This window comes from Bacillus rossius, chromosome 15 (assembly GCF_032445375.1).
Source record: "Bacillus rossius redtenbacheri isolate Brsri chromosome 15, Brsri_v3, whole genome shotgun sequence".
Taxonomy (NCBI): domain Eukaryota; kingdom Metazoa; phylum Arthropoda; class Insecta; order Phasmatodea; family Bacillidae; genus Bacillus; species Bacillus rossius.
Window position 1 is genome coordinate 48,600,585 of NC_086342.1, and position 18,761 is coordinate 48,619,345.

The window sequence follows — 18,761 nt, forward strand, 5'->3', positions numbered from 1 at the left end:
AACTTAAAAAAAAAAAAAAAGTAGACTTCATAAGCAATAAACTAATTACCACATCTGTAGGTTAATTCTAAAACATGAAGAGCCTACATCCATAATGCAACCTGGTTCAAAAGCCAACTTCAGTGCGTGGGGGTTATGTGTTTGAATCCTGGATAAGAAATGGTTAGTGCGGCAATTTTATTGTAGAATTAGTTTGTAAGCCGCCACTTGATCAGCCAAAAAGCATAAATGTGGGGGCTTTAACAAACTAATTAAAAAAATAATAATTATGGGCCCAAACTATGGTCAGTCGCTCCTTGGCATGAAAAAAGAATACGCAGTTATTTATACAACTGATGACATTGCTTGGAGATTAAAAGCTGTAAAAGCTCCTAAATTCAAGATGTGAAAAGTATAGTAACAGAATGAGGTATAAGGCAAATGATTGAACTAATAGTAGCTTGGCTTCTGGGTTGTAGCCGTGTCCTCTGCGAATAATTCACCGACGTTTCGGTCGACATTGCAGTTGCCATCAACAGGGAGCAGTTACCTGATAGCTACCTGTTACCAGTTAGCCTGCGAACATTATTAAATGAAGTAATAAATTAAAACAAGATCTCTGACTGCGGTCAGTGATCGATGAAACATGAGGCATAATGAGTGCCAGTTCCGTGAGCTATGCGACAGGCTGCACCACGAGGACATATCTGCCGGCCCATGAGCAAGAAGACAGCTATGTGAGCCGGTGAGCGGGACGGACCCCCAGACAGTGCTCAGTCTCGGTCGGTGTGGGCAGCACGGTGCTACTCCGGTGGATCTGGACCACACGGGTCTGCGGTCCATCACGGATGAGCTTCCACGACTGCTCCAAGTGCCCAGAGGCAGCTGTTCAAAACCACACTGACAGCACCAATGTGAGTGTTGCGTCGCTACACTTCCGGCCAATGTGCATTAGTGCTTGGGCCGAACGCGAGTGATTCGTGCTCCGATGTCGATGGCGATGTTTGGCATGAACGACAAAGTCTTTAGGTTGCCTGAACTAGCTTGGCTTGTGGGTTGTAGCCGTGTCCTTGGCGAATTATTTACCAACCTTTCTACCGCAATGTCGACCTAAACGTCTGTGAATTATTCGCCAAGGACACGGCTACAACCCACAAGCCAAGTTACTTCAGACAATGGCCGTGAAAGCCTGCAAACATTATTCATTAGGTTGTCAACTTGACAAGTGCAAGTATGCAGCTAGTTGAAGCAGAGTATACTTTAATGTAACTATCGAGATGTCGAAAGAGCATTACAGAGTGAATGTACAGATCAAAGTTTTTTGAAGTGCGTGCTGTCTCCGTTTTGAAAATGTAACAGGCAAACGAGTGCACGCTCTATCCAAATAAAATGCATGGAGGTAAGGAAACAAAATCACAGGTGGGCACACTCATGCCTCCATCCTTATACATCCTGGAACTAAAGATGGCCTCGATCACGTCTCTATTCTTAACCACACCTTGCCTGCTGTACGGCATCACGAAGTGAAACGCGATTTCTGAGGGAAAATAAAATGGACGTTCGGCTTCATGCTAGGGATGTGTGGTGCAAGATTTTTTTTGTGGAACTTTCGACTACATCAGCCGTCTGTGAACCTACAAACCTACCAACTCCTATGAATTAAGATGCTCTGATGCAAAAATAGCGACTGAGAGTACCTCAGTGGATTCGGATGCAGCGGACGGTCAAAGTCTTCACACTGGGGTCTGAACCTAGACGTCTTAGTCTAAGAGGCTCTGGCTAACGACACGCGAACATCCCTGATCCCTTACGTTGTCGTTCTGGCCGGGCGCCTGTCGGGAGCCGTAAGAAACAGCACAATGATGGAGTTGAGCTCGCTTGCAGTCACATGAGGAATATTTGAGCAGAAACTTTTAACAATTGATCAAATGGAGATACATTTTAAAATTTGTCTCGAGACAGAGCTATTATTGAGTGCCTTGATGTTATAGACAGAGAAAGTGCATACAGCAATATTATGAAAGGCGAATGTGGAGGAAGATATTTTTTCATGAAGATACAACCTCCAGCGAGAAACAAACATAACAAACTTATTTATTTTAGATTACAGTATTAATTATCATGCATTAATTGAAGCATAAATAAACACTATACTCACTGTGTAAGGTTTGTATACCCCACACTCCTGTCGGTGAAAGCTCGTGCGAGGAGACGGATATGATTGAATTTCACACCAATAGCATCCTCAAATTCTGTTAATTTCTGAAAACAGAGGAAAGTTTAAAATACAAGCCATATATAAAGACTAAACAAACCTGGAATTGGTTATAAATTCTTAGCTATGCATGCACATGCTATACAAAATATTATTTTAATTATCTGGCACAATGCCACAATCTCACATTAAAAAAAAATTCATTAATAAATGTATACTGCTAGAAAAAACTCTTTACATGATATGCAGCTGACATAAAATTATCTTGAATAAATAAATTAAGTGTTTACTTATTTTTTACCTAAAATTACATAATCCAATATTTGTTTGAACTAACAAGAGTTTATACCTGGAATGAGAAAAAAAGGTGTGATGAAGAAAAAATTTAATGTCCACTTCTTATTTTAGAAAAAAGTATTAAATTATACTACTGACATGTAAGCATGCAAAATTCGTGTGTCTGAAAAAAATTAAAATTTTAAGTTTGAACTAGGAATGGCATTTACAATGCTCTATAAATGGAACACTTCTTGAAAGAGAAATCTAAATAATAGTAATGAGGCCAATCCAATTTTTTTTATAATTAAATCTGGAATTTATCTTTGAAGTAGTGCCTCAAATCTATCACTGGAATCTGAATGTCTCAATGGTCTAAAATGAAATAATGTAAATGACTAATAATTATTAACATTAACTATTTATAAAACTGCCACTATTGAATCAATACATATCGTTATTTAAATTACATGATTACAGGAAAGCACCAGTACAACGAACTTCAGTTAAACGAACACTTCACTTAACCGAACTCATTGTTTGGTCCCGCCAAAAACGTATATAATAACCTTGAATTTTATTTCATCTTAACGAATTTTACGACGGTCCGTTTCTTCGTGAAACAAAAATATTCACTTGAACGAACAACCTTGAGGCACATTATGAAAAAAATTACCATCCAAAAACTTGTTCTTTATTTTTAATTTTCTTATTCAAACGTAACAGCGTGTACGTAAACAAAAACAATAACGGAACTAGTATGTGTGCGCACGTACTATCGAAATTAGTAGATTAATTCTCGTGTTTTGAAATAATATTGGAATGGTATTACGTCCGTTGTACGATACAACTAGTACATATTCTCTGATTTTTCGTTTTTTGGCTACTTACATTACGATAATTTTTGTACGGTACTTTGGCTAACCTGTGTTTTAATTTATTTTTTGAAAGTCATTTTTTTCATCACAGTCCATAGTGTTTTTGTCGTGTCTACAGGCGTGAAATTTTTTACGTTTTTCAATAGCATTGTGTTCTTCAGTGCCGGTTGTAGAAATGAAGCGTGTGACAGAACAAAAGTGTATATGGGGGAGAAAAAAAAATAACGCAATTCATCAAAACTTTCGACCTAAGACCTAACTATTCAAAAGAATGACGATGCTTGTCGTCTTCAAATGTTTTGGAACACCATGCGTTTTGTAATGTATGCACGTGTGACTTTTCGATTGCACACGTTGGAAGGGATGACTGTAGAGGGCACATTGAATTAAAGAAACATGCGGAATATTTTATAGTCATGACGAGCAATAAATCCATATCGTAGTTTTTTCGCTACATCTGAAGAAACGAAAGTAACTAACGCAGAGTTATTGTTTACAAGTTCTGTTGTTTGTTTATAAGACAGTTCTTATCCAACCAGGATAAAAGAAGCAAATAAAAAGACAATTGTTCAAAAGTATAACTTTGCATACTTTGAATTGAAGGTTGAAAATTTCCTGTAAAATTATTGACATTTCTTACATATTCAGATGATTGTATTGTTCAAATAGTTTTTTTTTTCCTTTGATTCATTAATTTTCATTGTATTCATATGCATAGGCCTACATTTTTCATTTTTTTTTTTTTGCATATTATTGTCCTTATTTTATCTTGTGTGTGTTATAATTCCTCAGGAAAAATTTATCGTGCATGATTTACATGTACTTTTTCCATATAATTGTCATTAATGATGGGTGTGATTTGAGGTTGGCAGCTCTGCCTACAATGTGTCTCCTGATCATAGACAAAGCATCAGCAGAGAGTATGTGAACAGGTTCTTCAAGCGGCTATAGACTAATGACTGTGATACTGAACATTAGTACACTTAAGGTGTTTCATGTGTTTATCGGTATACATATTTATAACAATGCTTATGTTTCAGTATAAAGAACTTCAGTATAACAAACTCAACTATTTTTTGGTCCCTTCATGTTCTTTATAGTGAAGCTTTCCTGTACTAACTAAATGTACACAACATACTGGGGAACGGCAATGACTCAGAGTTATCAGTTGTCAAGAGTTGTTTTGTTGAACTAATTAAATTCCCTTCAACATTTTTCTTTGAATCATTTTCCTCGAACATCAAAAATCTTAAATACTAAAGCTATTATGGTGTTTCAGTTTTGACTGACACAGCCCTAGAGTATACAATCTGTTTGTGTCTGATGACGGGAACAGTTCCCTAAACTGAAACGTCGCAACTGTTTTGTCATAGGAAACCTAACGCGATCGTCGGTGTTGTCGTCATTGTGTCGTCCATAATATACGTTTAACTTCATCGTTGCGTTCGTACATTTCCTGCGTTGTCCAGGTTTTGTTGTCCAACTGCATTTACCGTTACTGTTGAAACTGTCTCATCGTTACCAGCCCACCGTGTGCTGGTGTTATGTTATCATGACTGAATTCCTTCCGAGGAATCCACGTGCTGTCTGATATTTAAGTTAGAACGTGTTCATCTGAGCTGTCATCGTTGAGTTGTACATATTAGCTGTTTAGGTTCAGCGTTGGTTTTATCTGGTTGACATCAGCTTGTTCTCAGTGGGTTTATGTTTGTCATTTTTTACGTGACGTCTAATAAATCGGTATACGCCGGCTGCACGCACTAATAAGTGTCCTGTAAAGCACATTGTCCCATTTCGCTGTGTCCCGTTACGCTCATTGTACGCTTGCACAGCATCTATCTCTCTTCCACTCGATTGGAACAACCATAGATTTGACTTTTTGGAGGCACATTAAACTTGAAACACTCCCATTCGTTTCCTACTTTTCCTATCATTGTCGTATCCTTAACAGAATAACACAGATTGGAAGAAGTTAAATAGCAAACATGTATAAAAGTTAAGTTAAAATAATCTCTTTGCTAAAGTAATAAATATATTTGAATTAATGTGTGCAAATAAAAGTAAATTTATTAAAATAAAATTGTAGATTTTATTTCACTCCTTCTTTGTCTCCATACAAAATAGTGATAATTCAATAAAAATGATTCAATTTTATTCATAAAAGTATGCAATCATTTCATCAATGTTTTGTTATGACGTCGTCACGTTAAACTATCGTCCGTAAACCGACTTTACAGACAACCAATTTTTTAATTTCTTATTTTACATTTACGAATTTTTTTCCCAAGAGAAACAGTGCAAAATTGCAATGGTGTATGTCCGAGACGCCCCCGTGCCTCATGCCTCGCAGCAACTCGCTGCGACAGACCACGCAGGAGAGAGCAGAGAGAGAGCAGACAGAGCGGAGAGAGAGCGGAGAGAGTGTGGAGAGTGTGCGGAGAGAGCAGAGCACCTGCAGGTGGCGGTGCGACTGGATCCAGTGGCGGTCGCCCGTCAGCTCCTGCTGCTGCAGGGGGTGCAGGGGGTAGGCGAACCACACGAACCGCAGCTCCGCGTCCTGGAACTTGGTGTTGCCGAACACCTTGTCGGGCACCTGGGGGCACACGGCGGGACCTCCCTTACCGTCCCTTCACCTCGCCGGCAGACATTCCCTTCGTTTCGGGCCTGGCGTCCGTCTGCTGTGCAGCCAAGCGTTTGTGGCGAAACTCTTAACTCGTTCAAGTCCTTGATTATCTCATCAAACTACTTTTTGTGTTCTATATATTTGCACCAATAAAAATGGTTGATAAAAAAAAATCAAACGAGGCACTCAGGTTTGCTTTTATGCTTTTATGAGTGTTCAATATTAATATTATGCATGTTTAATTTAAGAATTTTATTATTGAATGGTTGTATGTACAGGGCCGAATCGGTTAATCACTTAAATCAGTTAAAACATTCCAAATGTTAAAATACCAATATTTTTTTTTTTTTACTTCAATCTAGTGTTTTATAAAATGTGTGTTAACACACCTATGCTGACTTCACGAATATTTTAAACAATCAATTTCATATTTGCATTACCTATATCAACGAACTATTATTCACACAGGCCTACTTTAAAATTTCCTTTGCAAACAAATAAAATACAGCGAAAGTGAAAGGTCTTTAACCGGTGTTTTCAGGACTACGATTGTGCCACGCATCAGGATTAGTGAATTTGCTGGATTAGTGAAATTCATTACAATTTTAGATGAGAAAGTCACACAAATTTCAATCTATGGTACAATGGTATTTAAAAAAAAGTTGTTAAAAGTTCCTCTTTAAAAAGAAAAAATACAGATGAGCGTTAATGTTTGAAAATGTCTCGATCATATTGCATCCCTGATTCAGATCTTTTCTTCAAAAATTATTACTGATATGTATCCAGCTATAAAACAGGAAACACTGTGATAAAATGAAAACAGAATGTAACGATAAACTCCGAGAAAACTACAAATACTGGCAGGGAAGTAATGTGACCTCAGCCAGAGTCAAAAGCTGGAATCCACAAAAAAATTTCAACGCAAGCATGTCAATTGGTGCCAGACTGCCAAATGTGCGGAATCATATAATGCTGGATAAAAACGTTTGACCGTAATAACAGCTTCGTTGAAAAATTTTAAAACCACCTTCAAAAGCTAACTTAAACATTATAATATCGTCGCTTAGCAAACAATACTGCCTAACTGAAATTATTAACGAAATTGATTTTTTGGTTATAAAGCCTTCTAAAGGCGTTTCATGTCCACACATACAATTTATTTTTTGTAAATATCCTAGATATAGCAGCACCATCATACAAAATTGGAACCATTTAAATACACAAAGCATACTAGTTAGTTGCAGTAGGATACATGCTGAAGTAATACGAGAAGTATAGTTGGTTACCCTGCCTTTAGAGTAAAAAAAAAGTATTCAATTTTTTTAAAATTAAAAATAGCATTACATTTAATACATAATTTAATTTATGTACTAGAGGTCCTTGAAAATTATCAGTTTTTTTTTTTACCTTCCTGTAGAATTACTGAAACATTAATTAGGCAGTATTGTTATCTAAACAATGATATACTCAGTTAATTTAACAGCTAAGAAATTAAATACATTTTTGATGACATTCTCATGCTTCTTTAACCTCCAGTAACAGAAAAAAAAAATTATTGATAAGAATACAGTTTCTAACAGTGTAGTACAATAAATACAAACAAAAAAAATATTCAAGAGGTATGAAGTTTTTCTAACGGAAAAGTTTTCGAAAACAAAATCCCTTGGAAAACTTGTTAACATTGTTTGCTGAAGTTTAACAATAATCTCTTCAAGAAAGTATATTGTTCACAATAATCATAACCCACTCTCACTTTTCATTTAATTAAATGTCACAATATTTAGTAGGCTTTGTTTATATCGCGCCACAGACAAACTGAAAGAAAAGAGTTCGCACATGAGTGAAATAGTTTTCTTTAAAATGTGTGAACTCTTTTCTTTCAGTTTGTCTTTGGCGCGATATAAACAAAGCCTAATAAATATTGTGAAATTATATAAATTGACAAAAATTTTATTTTGAAAATTGAATAATGGAATAATCTTATCAAATTAGTGTATTCTGTATTGTATTGTCATCGGTCCTCAATAAATCTACAAAGTTTGAATGAAATCTGGCCGTTTAAAGTGGGTCAAAATCGCACCCAAAGGAGTCGGTTACAAATATATAAACAAACAAACATACAGGTGAAGCTAATATAAAGCGTGTAAAAACTTACCATGGAGAGGCTTACCTTTATCCCGCCGTCCAGAAACAAGGCTCCCATGAGAGCTTCGAAGCAGTTGGCCATGGCGTGCCTCAGTTCAAGGTCGTGGCACAGGTCCGAGCCGTGAGCGTAGAGCATGTAAGCGTCCAGCTTCAAGTTCTGCAACCAGTCAGCGAACATTCAGCACGCGCTACGTTAACCAGCGTAGCAAATAAAAAAAACACGCGAGTGAGTCTTAGCTACTCGCCGGTGACTTAGGTAACAAGCCAATTGACACGTTCCCATTTGGCGAATAAATGGTACAAAACATTTGACACAAAATTTTACAAAGCATTCTTTAAAATTATGCTGTGCGTGATAAACACATCTTTAATTGGGTTTTCAACTAAATGTCTGGACACCCATCACACGTAGTTCCCACACCTGCCGCTAGAAGTCGCTCCGTCGAATCAGCTATGTCGACTACAGAATCATTCTATCTGCAGACTAAAATTTTAAACTATAATATGAAATGGCTTTGATAAAAGATTAAAAAGACTTGGAAAAAATACAAACCCCCGACTTTGAACCGGATTATCGATAAGGAATTTTTTTATGATGCTGTCCATCTTGTTAACATTTATTAAAAGGATATTACTACAAAGTTTCCCTTTGTGAAATTTTGATAGCACCATCTGCCACAGATGGCAGTACCGTGGTTATTATATTTGAAAGATTTGTGCAATGGGAGTGCATGACTTGATGTAACCTTTTGGACATACGCCATTGCTAAGCTCATGTATGTCTGTAGAAGAAAACTACAAAAAAACCCAAAAGACAAAAACAAAAACACAAATTAAGCAAAAATTTGCTGTTGTCAATAGGATATAAACACCACATGATATTCCATAACAGGAATATGGTCAACAAACAAAGAAAACAAAGAAAAGTGGACTAACAGAACAAAACAGCACCAAAATATTGAACCCTTCTACAGACATACATGAGCTTAGCAATGGCGTATGTCCAAAAGCTTACATCAAGTCAGTACCGTGGTTACTCATTTCCGTTTCATGTGACTTCCATTCCATTCACAAAATTACTACTACCAAATGCTCTATACCAAGAGCTAAGATGTTACACTTTTTTTTAAATAAAAAAAAGAGGTCTAATAAAAGATATTACATGAGAAACATGACATAAATTCCATGCTCCTATACATCACGCTGGGCTGAGAACTAACGTATATCATATGAACGTCAAGGCCATGAGAGCTCACGAGTAATGGTCGAAGTTGACAGAAAAATTGTAGGTCTACACCCACAAATTATCTCTGTCAAATAACATTAATGTGTGTTTATTCCAAGCGTGACTGGCTTAGCTGCAGTGATACACACACAGGTAATTTTTAATGTAATAATGGCGAAGGAAAAAAAAACAGCCACGTCATCTTGGTTGCTGAAATATTTTTCCACCACTTGCTTTTCTTGACACAGGATCTAGCTCTGGGCACAGGTTGAAGTCAATATTCATGAAATGGTGTAATTATCACGACAGCTGTAGTCACTTGAATGAAATAATTAGGTTTTTCCTCGTCAGAGTGGCTACAAAACTAAGCCTGTCAGTAAATATAAGATTGTAACAAGGTATAAAAACATGGTTTTAAACCTTATTAAACAAAAAACTAGGTTAAATGACTGAAATTTGAATTCATACAAAATAAAACTGAAAACTCCAAGATGTTTTAATCACCTTTTAAGAAAAATTACTGAGAAGTCACTAAATGGACATTAACTAATCTTCATTCCATATTAAAAAAATTACAGTGAAAATTTAAGTACATAAAAACTAAAAACACTATCCAAATGCAAAATCTACAAAAAATATATTGTTACCACGTGATAATTGATGCCTGAAAGAACTTAGGTATCCAAATACTTGTATGAAGTGCATCTTTAATAAATTTTTTAAATGAAATGAATTGGCTTAGCAGTCACTTGCGTCCAGCATGTACAAAAAAAAAAAGAGATGGTATGAATGTGAGAAATTAATGTTATTTCTTTTTGAAATAGGTATATCTGAAACTGATATCATTTTTTACAACCTAATGTGGGGAGAACTGGTTCATAAGGGATAGCCCAATTGAGTTTTATTGCAGTTTTATTAATTACTAATATTTACATTACTAATAAATGATGTACTTAAAAAATGTCCGATCACAAATCACTGGCACTTATAAATGTTTATTCTCAAGTCACTCAATGTCTGTCAAGTTCCACAGTTGGCACTCCTCACCGGAGCTAGGCTCAACAGTGGTTCGCCCCTCACCTCGCGCCTGTCCACACACACAGTCTCGCGCCACTCAGTCGAACTCTCTCGATCCCGTCACTCCGCGTCGCGCCACACTTGAGGGGGTCTCTCACCCTCTTCGCCGATGTCGCGCCACCCTTCACTCTCGGGACTCTCCGAAATCCAGAACTGTCGTGAGTAGTTATCTTGGCCAGCACGGCGAGGTGCTGGTTCTGGACGATTGATGCTCCAGACACAGGGGTCGTGAGTAGTTACCTTGGCCAGCACGGCGAGGTGCTGATTCTGGACGAGTGATGCTGCAGACACAGTGATCGTGAGTAGTTATCTTGGCCAGCACGGCGAGGTGCTGGTTCTGGACGAGTGATGCTGCAGACACAGTGATCGAGAGTAGTTACCTTGGCCAGCACGGCGAGGTGCGGGTTCTGGACGAGTGATGCTGCAGACACAGTGATAGTGAGTAGTTATCTTGGCCAGCACGGCGAGGTGCTGGTTCTGGACGATTGATGCTCCAGACACAGGGGTCGTGAGTAGTTACCTTGGCCAGCACGGCGAGGTGCTGGTTCTGGACGATTGATGCTCCAGACACAGGGGTCGTGAGTAGTTACCTTGGCCAGCACGGCGAGGTGCTGGTTCTGGACGAGTGATGCCGCAGACACAGTGGTCGTGAGTAGTTACCTTGGCCAGCACGGCGAGGTGCAGGTTCTGGACGATTGATGCTCCAGACACAGGGGTCGTGAGTAGTTACCTTGGCCAGCACGGCGAGGTGCTGGTTCTGGACGAGTGATGCTGCAGACACAGTGACTGTGAGTAGTTATCTTGGCCAGCACGGCGAGGTGCTGGTTCTGGACGAGTGATGCTGCAGACACAGAGATCGAGAGTAGTTACCTTGGCCAGCACGGCGAGGTGCTGGTTCTGGACGAGTGATGCTGCAGACACAGTGATCGAGAGTAGTTACCTTGGCCAGCACGGCGAGGTGCTAGTTCTGGAAGAGTGATGCTGCAGACACAGTGATCGAGAGTAGTTACCTTGGCCAGCACGGCGAGGTGCTGGTTCTGGACGAGTGATGCTGCAGACACAGTGATCGAGAGTAGTTACCTTGGCCAGCACGGTAAGGTGCTGGTTCTGCACGAGTGATGCTCCACACACAGTGGTAGTGAGTAGTTACCTTGGCCAGCACGGCGAGGTGCTGGTTCTGGACGATTGATGCTCCAGACACAGGGGTCGTGAGTAGTTACCTTGGCCAGCACGGCGAGGTGCTGGTTCTGGACGATTGATGCTCCAGACACAGGGGTCGTGAGTAGTTACCTTGGCCAGCACGGCGAGGTGCTGGTTCTGGACGAGTGATGCTGCAGACACAGTGATCGTGAGTAGTTACCTTGGCCAGCACGGCGAGGTGCTGGTTCTGCACGAGTGATGCTCTAGACACAGGGGTCGTGAGTAGTTACCTTGGCCAGCACGGCGAGGTGCTGGTTCTGCACGAGTGATGCTCCACACACAGTGGTAATGAGTAGTTACCTTGGCCAGCACGGCGAGGTGCTGGTTCTGGACGAGTGATGCCGCAGACACAGTGGTCGTGAGTAGTTACCTTGGCCAGCACGGCGAGGTGCTGGTTCTGCACGAGTTTTGCTCCAGACACAGGGGTCGTGAGTAGTTACCTTGGCCAGCACGGCGAGGTGCTGGTTCTGGACGAGTGATGCTGCAGACACAGTGATCGTGAGTAGTTATCTTGGCCAGCACGGCGAGGTGCTGGTTCTGGACGAGTGATGCTGCAGACACAGTGATCGAGAGTAGTTACCTTGGCCAGCACGGCGAGGTGCTGGTTCTGGACGAGTGATGCTGCAGACACAGTGATCGTGAGTAGTTACCTTGGCCAGCACGGCGAGGTGCTGGTTCTGGACGAGTGATGCTCCAGACACAGGGGTCGTGAGTAGTTATCTTGGCCAGCACGGCGAGGTGCTGGTTCTGGACGAGTGATGCGCCACACACAGGGGTCGTGAGTAGTTACCTTGGCCAGCACGGCGAGGTGCTGGTTCTGCACGAGTGATGCTCCAGACACAGGGGTCGTGAGTAGTTATCTTGGCCAGCACGGCGAGATGCTGGTTCTGGACGAGTAATGCTGCAGACACAGTGATCGTGAGTAGTTATCTTGGCCAGCACGGCGAGGTGCTGGTTCTGGACGAGTGATGCTGCAGACACAGTGATCGAGAGTAGTTACCTTGGCCAGCACGGCGAGGTGCTGGTTCTGGACGAGTGATGCTCCACACACAGGGGTCGTGAGTAGTTACCTTGGCCAGCACGGCGAAGTGCTGGTTCTGCACGAGTGATGCTCCAGACACAGGGGTCGTGAGTAGTTACCTTGGCCAGCACGGCGAGGTGCTGGTTCTGGACGAGTGATGCTGCAGACACAGTGATCGTGAGTAGTTATCTTGGCCAGCACGGCGAGGTGCTGGTTCTGCACGAGTGATGCTCAAGACACAGGGGTCGTGAGTAGTTACCTTGGCCAGCACGGCGAGGTGCTGGTTCTGCACGAGTGATGCTCCACACACAGTGGTAGTGAGTAGTTACCTTGGCAAGCACGGCGAGGTGCTGGTTCTGCACGAGTGATGCTCCAGACACAGGGGTCGTGAGTAGTTACCTTGGCCAGCACGGTGAGGTGCTGGTTTTGGACGAGTGATGCTGCAGACACTGTGATCGTGAGTAGTTACCTTGGCCAGCACGGCGAGGTGCTGGTTCTGCACGATTGATGCTCCAGACACAGGGGTCGTGAGTAGTTACCTTGGCCAGCACGGCGAGGTAATGGTTCTGCACGAGTGATGCTCCACACACAGTGGTAGTGAGTAGTTACCTTGGCCAGCACGGCGAGGTGCTGGTTCTGCACGAGTGATGCTCCAGACACAGGGGTCGTGAGTAGTTACCTTCGCCAGCACGGCGAGGTGCTGGTTCTGGACGAGTGATGCTGCAGACACAGTGATCGTGAGTAGTTATCTTCGCCAGCACGGCGAGGTGCTGGTTCTGCACGATTGATGCTCCAGACACAGGGGTCGTGAGTAGTTATCTTGGCCAGCACGGCGAGGTGCTTGTTCGGCACGAGTGATGCTCCAGACACAGGGGTCGTGAGTAGTTACCTTGGCCAGCACGGCGAGGTGCTGGTTCTGGACGAGTGATGCTCCAGACAAAGGGGTCGTGAGTAGTTATCTTGGCCAGCACGGCGAGGTGCTGGTTCTCGACGATTGATGCTCCAGACACAGGGGTCGTGAGTAGTTACCTTGGCCAGCACGGCGAGGTGCTGGTTCTGCACGAGTGATGCTCCAGACACAGGGGTCGTGAGTAGTTATCTTGGCCAGCACGGCGAGGTGCTGGTTCTGGACGATTGATGCTCCAGACACAGGGGTCGTGAGTAGTTACCTTGGCCAGCACTGCGAGGTGCTGGTTCTGGACGAGTGATGCTGCAGACACAGTGATCATGAGTAGTTACCTTGGCCAGCACGGCGAGGTGCTGGTTCTGGACAATTGATGCTCCAGACACATGGGTCGTGGGTAGTTACCTTGGCCAGCACGGCGAGGTGCTGGTTCTGGACGAGTGATGCTGCAGACACAGTGATCGTGAGTAGTTATCTTGGCCAGCACGGCGAGGTGCTGGTTCTAAACGAGTGATGCTGCAGACACAGTGATCGAGAGTAGTTACCTTGGCCATCACGGCGAGGTGCTGGTTCTGGACGAGTGATGCTGCAGACACAGTGATCGAGAGTAGTTACCTTGGCCAGCACGGCGAGGTGCTGGTTCTGGACGAGAAATGCTGCAGACACAGTGATCGAGAGTAGTTACCTTGGCCAGCACGGCGAGGTGCTGGTTCTGGACTAGTGATGCTGCAGACACAGTGATCGAGAGTAGTCACCTTGGCCAGCACGGTGAGGTGCTGGTTCTGCACGAGTGATGCTCCACACACAGTGGTAGTGAGTAGTTACCTTGGCCAGCACGGCGAGGTGCTGGTTCTGGACTAGTGATGCTGCAGACACAGGGGTCGTGAGTAGTTACCTTGGCCAGCACGGCGAGGTTCTGGTTCTGGACGATTGATGCTCCAGACACAGGGGTCGTGAGTAGTTACCTTGGCCAGCACGGCGAGGTGCTGGTTCTGGACGATTGATGCTCCAGACACAGTGGTCGTGAGTAGTTACCTTGGCCAGCACGGCGAGGTGCTGGTTCTGGACGATTGATGCTGCAGACACAGGGGTCGTGAGTAGTTACCTTGGCCAGCACGGCGAGGTGCTGGTTCTGGACGATTGATGCTGCAGACACAGTGGTCGTGAGTAGTTACCTTGGCCAGCACGGCGAGGTGCTGGTTCTGGACGATTGATGCTCCAGACACAGGGGTCGTGAGTAGTTACCTTGGCCAGCACGGCGAGGTGCTGGTTCTGGACGAGTGATGCTGCAGACACAGTGATCGTGAGTAGTTATCTTGGCCAGCACGGCGAGGTGCTGGTTCTGGACGAGTGATGCTGCAGACACAGTGATCAAGAGTAGTTACCTTGGCCAGCACGGCGAGGTGCTGGTTTTGGACGAGTGATGCCACAGACACAGGGGTGGTGAGTAGTTACCTTGGCCAGCACGGTGAGGTGCTGGTTCTGGACGAGAGATGCTGCAGACACAGGGGTGGTGAGTAGTTACCTTGGCCAGCACGGCGAGGTGCTGGTTCTGGACGAGAGATGCTGCAGACACAGTGATCGTGAGTAGTTATCTTGGCCAGCACGGCGAGGTGCTGGTTCTGGACGAGTGATGCTGCAGACACAGGGGTCGTGAGTAGTTACCTTGGCCAGCTTAGCGAGGTGCTGGTTCTGCACGAGTGATGCTCCAGACACAGGGGTCGTGAGTAGTTACCTTGGCCAGCACGGCAAGGTGCTGGTTCTGCACGAGTGATGCTCTAGACACAGGGGTCGTGAGTAGTTACCTTGGCCAGCACGGCGAGGTGCTGGTTCTGCACGAGTGATGCTCCACACACAGTGGTAGTGAGTAGTTACCTTGGCCAGCACGGCGAGGTGCTGGTTCTGGACGAGTGATGCCGCAGACACAGTGGTCGTGAGTAGTTACCTTGGCCAGCACGGCGAGGTGCTGGTTCTGCACGAGTAATGCTCTAGACACAGGGGTCGTGAGTAGTTACCTTGGCCAGCACGGCGAGGTGATGGTTCTGGACGAGTGATGCCGCAGACACAGTGGTCGTGAGTAGTTACCTTGGCCACCATGGCGAGGTGCTGGTACTGCACGAGTGATGCTCTAGACACAGGGGTCGTGAGTAGTTACCTTGGCCAGCACGGCGAGGTGCTGGTTCTGGACGAGTGATGCCGCAGACACAGTGGACGTGAGTAGTTACCTTGGCCAGGACGGCGAGGTGCTGGTTCTGCACGAGTGATGCTCTAGACACAGTGGTCGTGAGTAGTTACCTTGGCCAGCACTGCGAGGTGCTGGTTCTTCACGAGTGATGCTCCACACACAGTGGTAGTGAGTAGTTACCTTGGCTAGCACGGCGAGGTGCTGGTTCTGCACGAGTGATGCACCAGACACAGGGGTCGTGAGTAGTTACCTTGGCCAGCACGGCGAGGTGCTGGTTCTGGACGATTGATGCTCCAGACACAGGGGTCGTGAGTAGTTACCTTGGCCAGCACGGTGAGGTGCTGGTTCTGGACGAGTGATGCTGCAGACACTGTGATCGTGAGTAGTTACCTTGGCCAGCACGGCGAGGTGCTGGTTCTGCACGATTGATGCTCCAGACACAGGGGTCGTGAGTAGTTACCTTGGCCAGCACGGCGAGGTAATGGTTCTGCACGAGTGATGCTCCACACACAGTGGTAGTGAGTAGTTACCTTGGCCAGCACGGCGAGGTGCTGGTTCTGCACGAGTGATGCTCCAGACACAGGGGTCGTGAGTAGTTACCTTCGCCAGCACGGCGAGGTGCTGGTTCTGGACGAGTGATGCTGCAGACACAGTGATCGTGAGTAGTTATCTTCGCCAGCACGGCGAGGTGCTGGTTCTGCACGATTGATGCTCCAGACACAGGGGTCGTGAGTAGTTATCTTGGCCAGCACGGCGAGGTGCTTGTTCGGCACGAGTGATGCTCCAGACACAGGGGTCGTGAGTAGTTACCTTGGCCAGCACGGCGAGGTGCTGGTTCTGGACGAGTGATGCTCCAGACAAAGGGGTCGTGAGTAGTTATCTTGGCCAGCACGGCGAGGTGCTGGTTCTCGACGATTGATGCTCCAGACACAGGGGTCGTGAGTAGTTACCTTGGCCAGCACGGCGAGGTGCTGGTTCTGCACGAGTGATGCTCCAGACACAGGGGTCGTGAGTGGTTATCTTGGCCAGCACGGCGAGGTGCTGGTTCTGGACGATTGATGCTCCAGACACAGGGGTCGTGAGTAGTTACCTTGGCCAGCACTGCGAGGTGCTGGTTCTGGACGAGTGATGCTGCAGACACAGTGATCATGAGTAGTTACCTTGGCCAGCACGGCGAGGTGCTGGTTCTGGACGATTGATGCTCCAGACACAGGGGTCGTGAGTAGTTACCTTGGCCAGCACGGCGAGGGCTGGTTCTGGACGAGTGATGCTGCAGACACAGTGATCGTGAGTAGTTATCTTGGCCAGCACGGCGAGGTGCTGGTTCTAAACGAGTGATGCTGCAGACACAGTGATCGAGAGTAGTTACCTTGGCCATCACGGCGAGGTGCTGGTTCTGGACGAGTGATGCTGCAGACACAGTGATCGAGAGTAGTTACCTTGGCCAGCACGGCGAGGTGCTGGTTCTGGACGAGAAATGCTGCAGACACAGTGATCGAGAGTAGTTACCTTGGCCAGCACGGCGAGGTGCTGGTTCTGGACTAGTGATGCTGCAGACACAGTGATCGAGAGTAGTCACCTTGGCCAGCACGGTGAGGTGCTGGTTCTGCACGAGTGATGCTCCACACACAGTGGTAGTGAGTAGTTACCTTGGCCAGCACGGCGAGGTGCTGGTTCTGGACTAGTGATGCTGCAGACACAGGGGTCGTGAGTAGTTACCTTGGCCAGCACGGCGAGGTTCTGGTTCTGGACGATTGATGCTCCAGACACAGGGGTCGTGAGTAGTTACCTTGGCCAGCACGGCGAGGTGCTGGTTCTGGACGATTGATGCTCCAGACACAGTGGTCGTGAGTAGTTACCTTGGCCAGAACGGCGAGGTGCTGGTTCTGGACGATTGATGCTGCAGACACAGGGGTCGTGAGTAGTTACCTTGGCCAGCACGGCGAGGTGCTGGTTCTGGACGATTGATGCTGCAGACACAGTGGTCGTGAGTAGTTACCTTGGCCAGCACGGCCAGGTGCTGGTTCTGGACGATTGATGCTCCAGACACAGGGGTCGTGAGTAGTTACCTTGGCCAGCACGGCGAGGTGCTGGTTCTGGACGAGTGATGCTGCAGACACAGTGATCGTGAGTAGTTATCTTGGCCAGCACGGCGAGGTGCTGGTTCTGGACGAGTGATGCTGCAGACACAGTGATCAAGAGTAGTTACCTTGGCCAGCACGGCGAGGTGCTGGTTTTGGACGAGTGATGCCACAGACACAGGGGTGGTGAGTAGTTACCTTGGCCAGCACGGTGAGGTGCTGGTTCTGGACGAGAGATGCTGCAGACACAGGGGTGGTGAGTAGTTACCTTGGCCAGCACGGCGAGGTGCTGGTTCTGGACGAGAGATGCTGCAGACACAGTGATCGTGAGTAGTTATCTTGGCCAGCACGGCGAGGTGCTGGTTCTGGACGAGTGATGCTGCAGACACAGGGGTCGTGAGTAGTTACCTTGGCCAGCACGGCGAGGTGCTGGTTCTGCACGAGTGATGCTCCAGACACAGGGGTCGTGAGTAGTTACCTTGGCCAGCACGGCAAGGTGCTGGTTCTGCACGAGTGATGCTCTAGACACAGGGGTCGTGAGTAGTTACCTTGGCCAGCACGGCGAGGTGCTGGTTCTGCACGAGTGATGCTCCACACACAGTGGTAGTGAGTAGTTACCTTGGCCAGCACGGCGAGGTGCTGGTTCTGGACGAGTGATGCCGCAGACACAGTGGTCGTGAGTAGTTACCTTGGCCAGCACGGCGAGGTGCTGGTTCTGCACGAGTAATGCTCTAGACACAGGGGTCGTGAGTAGTTACCTTGGCCAGCACGGCGAGGTGATGGTTCTGGACGAGTGATGCCGCAGACACAGTGGTCGTGAGTAGTTACCTTGGCCACCATGGCGAGGTGCTGGTACTGCACGAGTGATGCTCTAGACACAGGGGTCGTGAGTAGTTACCTTGGCCAGCACGGCGAGGTGCTGGTTCTGGACGAGTGATGCCGCAGACACAGT

The 18,761-nt window shown here is 45.7% G+C and overlaps 1 protein-coding gene across 1 annotated transcript; it reads right to left on the reverse strand.

Annotated features, from left to right (window-relative positions):
- Nucleotides 1–2,133: 2,133 nt before the first annotated feature.
- Nucleotides 2,134–15,109, reverse strand: LOC134539277 (ribonuclease 3-like; the record flags this gene model as incomplete). Its single annotated transcript, XM_063381100.1, has 4 exons — nucleotides 2,134–2,241; nucleotides 5,801–5,941; nucleotides 8,142–8,273; nucleotides 15,069–15,109. Coding segments are annotated over 4 exons (422 nt in total), but the record flags the coding sequence as incomplete, so codon positions are not given.
- Nucleotides 15,110–18,761: the final 3,652 nt, after the last annotated feature.